The sequence below is a fragment of the Lactuca virosa genome, chromosome 7, assembly GCF_052849685.1.
Source record: "Lactuca virosa cultivar CGN04683 chromosome 7, Lactuca_virosa_CGN04683_v6, whole genome shotgun sequence".
Lineage (NCBI taxonomy): Eukaryota > Viridiplantae > Streptophyta > Magnoliopsida > Asterales > Asteraceae > Lactuca > Lactuca virosa.
Window position 1 is genome coordinate 70627820 of NC_136432.1, and position 11014 is coordinate 70638833.

Sequence of the window (11014 nt, forward strand, 5' to 3'; positions counted from 1 at the left end):
ACATCCGCTAACCGCTATAGCGCCGTTATAGCACCGCTATTGACTACATAGGCGACGATTGCATTAATGAAAAACACAAACCCTAATCGAGACTTGAAGTTGTTGTAGTCAATTTTGAAGCTTGTGTATGTGTAAGATCTTACACGTAGTTCCTCGTAAACACCTAATATATTATAAACATATATTTACTTCATTTAAGTACTACAAAATTGTTTTTGCCTTCATCCAATGAGTGTCATGTGGATTATCATGGGATTTAAGTCGGGTCGGCCAAAACCAAATTGAGACTCGAGGCAAATACAAAAAAAATGTGGCCCTTAAAATTTAGAAAATTAGTCTTTTATATATTAAAAGGCTAGCTTAGAGCTAGCAAATACAAAGAAAAAAAAAAGAGAATTATCTTTATAAAGTAAAAGATAAAATGTTAGAGAAAACATCTAAACTCTACGGATATCAATAAACTTTAGGCTCTAAAATCTTATTATCAAGGTATTAAAAAAGAATACTAGACATATTACTAGTTTAAGAGGTTTGACAGGTTCTGAATTTTAATATTTGAATTTTTAAGAGGTTGACAGGATCTAAATTTTAATATTTGAATTTTTAAGAGGTTGGAGAGGACAACCGGAGGAAAAAAGGAGGCGGTTGTGTGACATAAAAAGAGAATAGTGCAGAAAAATTATGATACTTTTGGAACATGTTTTTTTTTATTCAAATACAACTCATTCTCTTGAAAATTAAGAGGCTGCTGAGTTTAAAGACAAAAATTAAGAAACTATCAAACATTTTGCATTTGAAAAATAAAAATTCTACCTTTTAATTGAAAATTTAAAAGGCTATCAAACACCCCCTCTTAACCCGGTGATTGAGATCCATATTTTAATTTTTAGACAGAAGGTCCAATGTTTAAACATTGATACGCCAAAACTAATAATAGTGTTTCGTGATTAACCTTCCATGTTGTCCTAAGAACGGGATTAACATGAGCCGCTTTCATATAGGTACTCATATATTCAAGCATGTGTACATAATTTCTAAATTTATCTTTTAGGGGATTAAAACCATACCACCAATTTAATCAAATATAATTATATCTACTAAGATTCAAAGAACGATAAGCTATGAAAAAAATGTGACTAGTAATATCCAGTATAATTCTTTTCAAAGAATTCTCTCCTTTTCTTATTATTGATGGGTGAAAGCCCATTCTTTTTATAACCCATTAATGAAGCTGAAACTAATATAGTAATATACCAGTTTCACCAACAATGTACAAATGAAAGTATAATGAATATAGATTCTCGACAAGTTATCTATATGAAAACACGATTGTAGTAGTATTAGATAACATACACAACCAACTTTTGGCGAAATGCAATTGTAAACACAATGCTTCTCGTCTCAATCTTCCTCACACAAGTTAACACTATCACAGTACCAACAATTCTAATGACAGTTGCTCTCCTATTTTCTGTTGGGAGAAACATGGTAGTTATACTTCAACCATAATTCACCCGGGAGCTTTGGAATTGCCAATCATTTGTATGCAGAATCATCTGTTTCGTGTTTTTAAGATTATTTTGCAGGTTCTACACTTATCATATATACGCCTTCAATATTCCATACAAGGTCAAAAACATCCATAGTATCAACATCCCCAATAACAGTTAGTCTCCCATCATTTGTATCAAAATCAATTGTTCGCACGCCCTTAACCTCAGATAACGCCTTCATCACCTTCTCTCTTTGACTTTCACTGCATAAGTTGACTCCCAGCACAATTTTCTGAAACGTACACTATAGCTATCAAAGAATAATACAAGACAGGTAAAGATTTTTAAAGTAATCTTTCTTCTTGATGATTCACAGTGTACAAACCCATCATACAATGTTCAACAAACATGTGGAGATTGATCACCACTTCATCAAAGAAAAATTGGAAGCTCAAATCTTAGGAGCGTCTTACATTCCTTCATATTTTCATACTGCTGACATTCTCACCATGGATTTTCTCCAGTTTTGGAGTTTTCCACATGTTCAAATTTTCTCTATTATTTTCATTGGGAGGGTTGTAGGTGATGGGTAGAAGTAGCAAAAAAGGGAATTCTATTTGTAAGATTCATCAAATGTCCTTTTCACATCTATAACTTTGGTCCACCCTCTATCTAATAAGCTTTTAAAGTCAAATTACCTTGATCTGGCCACTAACGGCATCAGAAACAAATGCTTTAGACATGAAGCTCCGTAGACTAGGAATCACACCAAATTCCTAAATAAATCACAAGAGCCACAATAGCAAAATTATTTTCTTAATATAAGGCGTTAAAAACAGTTAAGTTTAGAGGAAAACATGTTATAAAGTGAAAGGTTTCTGCTTTTCCGTCATTTTCTCCAAAAAAAAAAAAAAAAAAAAAAGCAAATCTACCTGTCATGCCATGTCAGCAAAACAAACGGGGAGGTAACATATTGATTTGGTAAGACTATTTCTTTTTCCAAAGAGTTCTTGTAGTTTGAGAAGATATTGCATTGCAATTTGCAAAGTGAAAGCTGGTCATTTTTTTATGTAATTTTTTGTGTGAAAAGATAAAAAAGTTGATCAGCATTCTTATGTCGTGTTTGTGAATTGAGGAAAAAGCCATACTTGTCTGTGATGAAAAATTAAACTCCTCATATTTATCTTTCAAGCATAATAGTACTGAATCACCTTTACTCTAAGTTTCTTTCGTGGAACCAAGAAAGGTGGAGATGAACTCGATGCAAGGTCCAGAAATTGATCATCAATATCTTCAGACATGTCCTCAGCCTGTTGGTTGTAAAATTGTGTTAATTTTTTTTTTCTTTTATCCACTAAACATAATATTCAATTACCTTTATTGCTTTATCACTAGTTTTAGATGACGTGACAGATTCCATTGTCTCCCCAAGCATGCTTGATGTGAACTCCAAAGTTTCATCTACAAAAGACGATTTTGACATCTCTGCGATCTTGTAAATTTCCTCCTATTTGTTTTTCATAATTAAACACCAAAGCCAGATTAGCAAAACCTTAATATAACCCTAACTATAATCAAATTAGAATCTAGTAACAAACGATTAAACTAGATTATAATAGTTTTATTGATCTTGTCACTTATTTGAACTCGTATTATGACAAAATTAAAAGAAATTTAATTGACTGAACAAAGTTACCGATTGAGGACCATGGATGATTCATCGAACAGTTTTCAATTCTGTAAAAGATGGATTCAAATGCTTAGGTCGACCTGTCTTTCTCCATCCTCGTACCTCTGCAACAATCAATGTGTCATGTCATAAGATGAACTTTCTCTATTCTATTTGCAGCATAAAATGCCTAGAATTAGTTTCATAAGAGAGACATATATATATATATATATATATATATATATATATATATATATATATATATATATTAATTATTATATACCTGTATAGTCAATGGTATCGCCAACTAAAATTCTAAACCAACCAGGTGTCAGTCTACCAACCTCCATTAACTCAAAGAAATCACGTCGACAAAGATAGTAAGCTCCTGTGCTTAGTTGAAATCCAGACAAATCTCCTCCAAGAATTTCTATGTTATTTTCCAAAGTTTCATCAGTAGCATAAACAAGGCTCACACCACATTCGTGACCTCTAATCCACTCATCACAGCAATAGAGACATTAACTTTATCTCCAGTGTCCAATAAGTTTCCAATTGGCCAATAGCTTAACCATATACCAACTTTACCAAATTCGGGTTTGCCAAAAACTTTAGGGTTGTACATCAAATCAACACCATTATTCGTAGTAATTTTACAAAACCATGCACAATCGTCACCAAATATTACATATTTGAATGTTACATTAAGTCCTATGAGCTTTCTATTATCAGGACATGAAGGCACGTCAAAGGACAAAGACGATAATTCTGATGCGTACTTTGGTGTCATGTTTGGATCCTTTATGTCTGGGAGAGATGTGCTCATTATATCAAATTCATACAACATCTGTAACACATAAGCATTAGAATTCAGTCGGATATATTTTGTAGGTGTTTTTATGCGAGTGTTTGAGAGAGAAACAACGAACCTGGACACACGAGCTTCTGCCTTTAGTGAGCTCATCATCACCAACAAGGGACACCTCATGATTTTGATATTGTTTTAGCCATTTCATGTGTCCCAAATCGTTTTCTTCAAGTTTGGCTAGAGGCACCAATTTAAAAAAGCCTTCAATTTCAGACAAACTAATACAGCCTTCATAACCAAACTCTTGTAAAGTGAATCGATAAGATTGGAAACTTATTTTCTCCAATGAGTTACAGTAGTATATATACAATTCTGCAAGTGTACTTGGGAGACATAGAAGCCATTTAAGCCTTGAGCACAAACACAAGTCAAGGACCCGAAGATTTTTAAGATGATCATAACAAGGCAGAAACTCAAATAGACTATTGCCTAAGTTCAAGTACTGCAAATTTATTTGAAGACTGAAACTCAGAGGAAAAGAATCAGTACTACATTCAAGATTGCAGTCTTGGAGGAATAACCTGTGTAATGAAAGTGGGAAGGAAAATGCAACACCTCCACTAGAACTAGAAGCTTCTAATCCTACTAAAACATTTGTTTGCTCCCTCTTGCATAGGTTTGCACACCCTGTCATGTTCAGCAGTGTAAGACTTGTTAGGTCTCCAATAGTTTCACAAACATGAACCAGACTGTAACAGTTCCAAAGAATCAAAGTCTCAAGATGAGGGATCATGGACATATTGCGGATTTCAAATAGATTGTGAGAGTCTTTAAGGTTTAGAATCTGTAGTGATTGAAGAACCTGTTGCAAAAGTAACAAAATTGATGTAGTATATACTTAAGATGTAGCATTCAATGTATGCATAAAAACTATTAAGATTTGAAAAAACTAAATGGATAATTGATAAAAAGGAGGATGTGAAATTCCCTACCATGGGAGGTTCAAAGACTTCCAGGTTGCTATAGCTCATATCTATGGCCACCAAGTTTCCCATGAACAATTCGAAGGGTATGGTTCTTAAATGGAATCCAAGCCAGCTCAGCCACCTTAAATCTTCTGAAAAATTCTCGTAAGACCCAATGAGTTGCACAAAATTTAGTTGGAGCAGTTTTAGTTTATCCATCTTTTTAAGTGCATCTGTCTTGAGGTTTGATGACTGAAATTTTAGCATGAAGAGGGATGGTAAGTAAGCTTGAACCTAACGGATGATATTTGTCACCAATATTATTACCTTGAATGCAAAATAGATTATTAATTTCAAGATATAATTACATCTCAAAACCTCAAAATTCAATATTTACTTCTTTTGTTTTACCTTGAATGCAATCTTCTCTGCCCTTAGCATTGGCATGTCCATTGCTAAACCTTCCATTGTTTCTGAACCCTAAAAGGAAAACAAAGATAAACTTTAGAATTTAAATGAAATAGGAAGGTGTGAAAGTAAAATTAGGCTTAAATTAAACATACATATAAGAAGCATCTAATTACCTCTCCTTTGCTTAATATCTTATAAGAATCGCTACTAAGCCAAACTCTACTACGTTTTGTAGGAAATTTTGATGATTCTTGACGAACTATGTGTTTCCCCATCTCTTGAAGCAATCGATGCATCATCAGTTTTTTATTTGGTGAAACAGAAAGAAGACATCTATTGTATAGGGTTTTAATACCAGATAATGCACAATAATCATGCTCCAATATCTTCACCACATAATCCTCATCTTTCCCAACAAAGAAACAAGCAATATGCAAAAACAACTCTTTCTCTAGGATAGATGGCAATGACTCGTAGCTTGTTATCAGTACACTTTGAATCCGAGAATCAAAATCTTTATCCAAAAAATTCAATCGACTTTTCCAATATAAGATGGTATTGTCATCGGATAGAGAAGATGCCAACATTACAAGAGCTAAAGGATTTCCTTCACAATATCTTACTGCTTGTAATGCAAGCTCCTCAAAACCTCCCATGGGAACCTTAGAACCAAATGCATGACGACTTAAAAGCTCTAAAGATTCATCATCATCTAATAATTTCATTTTATAAACTTGACACCTCCTATACGGAAGCTTAAACCAATTATCTGTATTTTCCGTGGTTGTTGTTATTATAATCTTGCTTTGTGTATTAATTTTCCCGGATCCAAGTAAAGCGATTAACTCACTACGTCTAGCAATGTCATCAAGAACAATAAGTGTCTTTTTTGTTTGCAAGGCCTCCTCAATCTTACATGTACCTTGAGAAACACCAGGTATTTTTCTCTTCTTGCCACCTAAAATATCGTTTAGAAGTTGTTCTTGTAGTTGAAGCAAATCATCGGATTCTTTACATCTGCGACTAATGTCTTCAACAAAACTCATGCTTTCAAAATTCTTCCAATTTGAATCATAAATATACTTGGCCAATGTTGTCTTGCCACTTCCACCCATGCCACAAATTGCTAAAAATTCAGCATTGGATCGATTTAACCAGGAATTGATATCTTCATATCGAGTGGCTAACCCTGTTAGATTGAGTGGAAGATGAACTTCTTTTCGATCCAGTTTATTGTAAATGGTGTCAACGATTTCCTTTATAAACTCTGTTTCAGGCCTGGAACAACATGAGGGAAATGAACAAGTTAATGGGATGATATTTGGAGATTCTTTGATCAGTACTTAACTTTGAAAACGTAGTGTGCTACTAAAATATGTTTAGATCGGATTACCATATTTGGTGTAAAGTTACTCCAACCCAAACACCATTTCTTACACCAAATATGTGTTATACTCTTCATTAACACCAAAGTTTCAAGCGTCACGTGTGCAATTTTGGTCCTTCAAGTTTGATTTTATACATTTCTAGTTTATTTTAACTGTTTCAAGTTAGAGTTTATATATTTTTAGTAAATTTAATTGTATAGTCATATTTCAATAATGACTAATTTACAGGAAGAGACATACCCGGACAGAACCATGCCGGCCAAATCAGCAACCTCTGTAAGAGCTCTTTTCCACAAGTTCACGTTGTGATCTGTCCACCTTTGATTGCCTTTGACTTGGATTGCAAAAGTTTTATTCTGTTTTCTCACATCAGAAGGATCAACATGATAAAAAACAGGTAGAACAAAATGATTACACTCTTTCCTTTGCTTCAGAATCGACAATAGCTCATCAAGGCACCAAGTGGAAGTGGCATAGTTTGGTGACAATACAACTATTGAAGCCCTAGATTCTTTAACTGCTCTCCCGATCTCTGGATTCAGTTTTTCACCTCTGTCAATTTCTTCGTTATCCCTAAAAGTATTAATTCCTGCTCTGTTTAATGCATGGTAAAGATGATCCGTAAAAGAATCACGAGTATCTTCGCCTCTAAAACTTAGAAAAACATCATAGCTGGCATGAGGACTAGTAGAAGCCATACTACTGGAGGAAGAACTGGAAGCCATTGAAATTGGATCTGTGAGGATGGAAAATGAAGTCGTCGTCGTCGTCGTCCCCAATAGTACAACCCAATCAAGTGGGTGTGGTCAAAACGATTCCCCACCTGCCGCTCAAAAACATTTAAAACAAAGATAAAACAAAACAAATATCTAAAATAGAAATCAACAGATAGATAGAAGGGTAAATTATAGATTTGACCTATGTGCATTGTTGTTTTGAATATGGTTTAAAAATGAACATTGAAGTTTTTTTTTTTTTTTTTTCTTTTTCTTAATTTTATTTTTAACTATTATAAATACAAATACTAATATGTCCCAACAGTTGGAGCAAGAGAAGGATGAGTGCTCAAATTGTATCCGAAGTCAATTGGCATGGAAGACCTATGGTGAATATGTCCACATATTGGAAGGTCGAAGGGATGTGTAAACCCTGAATGTGTCCGATAGCTACCTTTTCAACGGCAAAGTGATCAATGTCTATTTTGATATGATTCGTTCATTGGTGTTACACATGATTGCCTGACAACAGTCAACAAGTATGTTATCACAATACACAAGTATAGATTGATAGATTGGTGTATGTAGCTCAAGAAGAAGATTTTATAGCAAAATGATTCAACAACGACATTGGCAACTCCATGGTACTCTGTTTTGGCATTGGAATATGATGTAGTCGGGGGCATTTGAGGGACTAGGAGATCAAGTTTTTGCCTAGGAAAACATACTAACCGGAAGTAGATTGACAGGTGTTCGGGCACCCGCCTAATTGGCATCGGTGTATGCAATAAATTAGAATAGTTTAGATGGGTAAAAATATAGTTAGAGATCAAGAGTGCCTTTAAAGTATCGAATGATATGCTTGGTAGGGCTATAAACGAACTGAACGAACACGAACAAGGGTTTGTTCATGTTCGTTTGTTTAAGTTATTTGAACAAACGAACGAACACGAACAGATAACCAACAAGTTTTCTTGTTTATGTTCATGAACAAATTACTTTGTTTATGTCCGTTTAAGGTATTGAGAGCACTAATGAGATTGTGGTAAGTAGACGGATGGCCATATGGTTGTCGGAAGTGGCACTTAAAATAACAACTTAGAATTGATGTATATCAGGGTTGCTTTGGGTTTTACAGTGTTCCATGTTTGCTTGTTTAGAATGGTTTCGACATATATTTGTTGAGATAGAAACATGTTGTGAGATGTGCGTTTGATCGAGATGTAACAACGTAAAATAGAAGACATCAGCTTGGGCTCCTAATGAATTTAAGAGTATCATTGAGCTTTTGGAACTTTGAACCCATGAGTTGTTTACACCAAAAAAATAATCTAAGCCCAACTATTATTAAAAATGAAGATTTAAATACAAGGTTTTAAGAATTTTAATATTATCTTAGCTTTAAAGATAAATACATTTTTGGTATCTAAATACCATTTTTGGATTTATTAAAAAAAGGTTTTCATTTAAATAAAAAAAATTATTTTTGTCTAAACCTCGTCCATTTTCACTATGGGACATAAATCGAAGATATTTGCTAACCCTAGTTTGAAATTGATGAATGAGAATTGGAAATTAGTTGATACATGTTAAAATTGGTATTAGATTGATATTATTTACATCATAGAAAGTTCAAATGTTTCATGGTGATTGATTGCACATATGGAATTGTTAAAGAGAACCTAAGAGTGACTTTTTACTTTGGTTAAAATTGTGTATGTGATGAAACTTGCATGAGTATGCTTTAAAATTTAAAAAGATAACGTAATTATGTTATTAGTAAGTAGTTATGTAATGATATGTTGAATTATGCTAGTACTAGACAAATTAAGATAATTTTGCAAGGAATGACCAACAATTTGGTAAAGAGAAAAGTGTTATTACTTATTAAATATAAGTGTAAGTATGGAGTATAGTCAAAATGTATGCAATGTTGAAATTGAAGTTAGCTAATAAAAGATGAATTGTAGCTTGAATGCAATAGATAATGGAATGTTGCTTATTAGTATAAGTTATATGCAAAGAAAGAGTATAATTGGTAAATATCCAAATAAGATGTTATTCTTGAAATATGAAGAACACTTGAACGGGTAACAACATGAAATGAAAGTGGTAACAACATGCGCTGTAAAATGAAAGTGGAAGTAATCACTTGAAAATACTGAAAGAATGCTTGGAAATTGTTTTTTTATAAGAAATTATAAAAAAAAAAGGTAAAGTCATTTTAGACATAAAAGTGAAAGAGTTGGAATTGACCTAAAACTTGAATACGTTGATGTTTTATTATGTAAACATGCAATAATTAATGTGATATGAAGGCTGTACGAGAAAAGTGACAAAACACTTAAAGTTTAAAAATGACCAAATTAGACGTAAGCAAACTAAAAATGTCTTTACAAAATCTTATAATTTTAGTACTTATGAATGCATATGAGTATGTAATGAAGTTGTCATAATATCTATATAATATTGGAAGTATTTTGGCAACAAAACATGTGAAAATGTATGATTCAAAATAGTTTATAGTCTTGAAAACTTTAAATGGTCAAAATGGGAAAGATGGTATTTCGGATCATAATGTGATAAGTAAAGGTCTTGAGCTTCAAAGGAAGAGGTTAGAACCTATAAGATATTGATATTGTTGTTTAAGTGATTAAAGTCCTCGATTTGAGCTTTGAAGCAAATGGTAAAATGGGAAAGGTGGTATTCCGGGCTTCTTGCATGAATTAATGATTTTAGTTTGTATGGAGTATAGCCAAAATGTATGCAATGTTGAAATTGAAGTTAGCTAATAAAAGATGAATTCTATCTTGAATGTAATAGACAATGGAATGTTGCTTATTAGTATAAGTTATATGCAAAGAAAGAGTATAACTGGTAAATATCCAAATAAGATGTTATTCTTGAAATATGAAGAACACTTGAACGGGTAACAACATGAAATGAAAGTGGTAACAACATGCGCTGTAAAATGAAAGTGGAAGTAATCACTTGAAAATACTGAAAGAATGCTTGGAAATTGTTTTTTTATAAGAAATTATAAAAAAAAAAGGTAAAGTCATTTTAGACATAAAAGTGAAAGAGTTGGAATTGACCTAAAACTTGAATACGTTGATGTTTTATTATGTAAACATGCAATAATTAATGTGATATGAAGGCTGTACGAGAAAAGTGACAAAACACTTAAAGTTTAAAAATGACCAAATTAGACGTAAGCAAACTAAAAATGTCTTTACAAAATCTTATAATTTTAGTACTTATGAATGCATATGAGTATGTAATGAAGTTGTCATAATATCTATATAATATTGGAAGTATTTTGGCAACAAAACATGTGAAAATGTATTATTCAAAATAGTTTATAGTCTTGAAAACTTTAACGGGTCAAAATGGGAAAGATGGTATTTCGGATCATAATGTGATCAAGTAAAGGTCTTGAGCTTCAAAGGAAGAGGTTAGAACCTATAAGTTATTGATATTGTTGTTTAAGTGATTAAAGCCCTCGATTTGTGCTTTGAAGCAAATGGTAAAATAGGAAAGGTGGTGTTCCGGGCTTCTTGCATG

At 32.9% G+C, this 11014-nt stretch overlaps 1 protein-coding gene across 1 annotated transcript; it reads right to left on the minus strand.

The window, feature by feature from the left end:
* Nucleotides 1–1226: 1226 nt before the first annotated feature.
* LOC145124442 (disease resistance protein RPV1-like) lies at nt 1227–7545 on the minus strand. Its single transcript, XM_079059762.1, has 11 exons — nt 6975–7545; nt 5520–6624; nt 5347–5415; nt 4963–5187; nt 4092–4832; nt 3446–4009; nt 3190–3287; nt 2869–3000; nt 2705–2803; nt 2192–2269; nt 1227–1785 (listed from the first exon to the last, which is right to left on the minus strand). The coding sequence occupies exons 1-6, from the start codon at nt 7457–7459 to the stop codon at nt 3635–3637; spliced, it is 3000 nt and encodes a 999-aa protein (XP_078915888.1). The 5' UTR covers nt 7460–7545; the 3' UTR covers nt 1227–1785; nt 2192–2269; nt 2705–2803; nt 2869–3000; nt 3190–3287; nt 3446–3634.
* Nucleotides 7546–11014: the final 3469 nt, after the last annotated feature.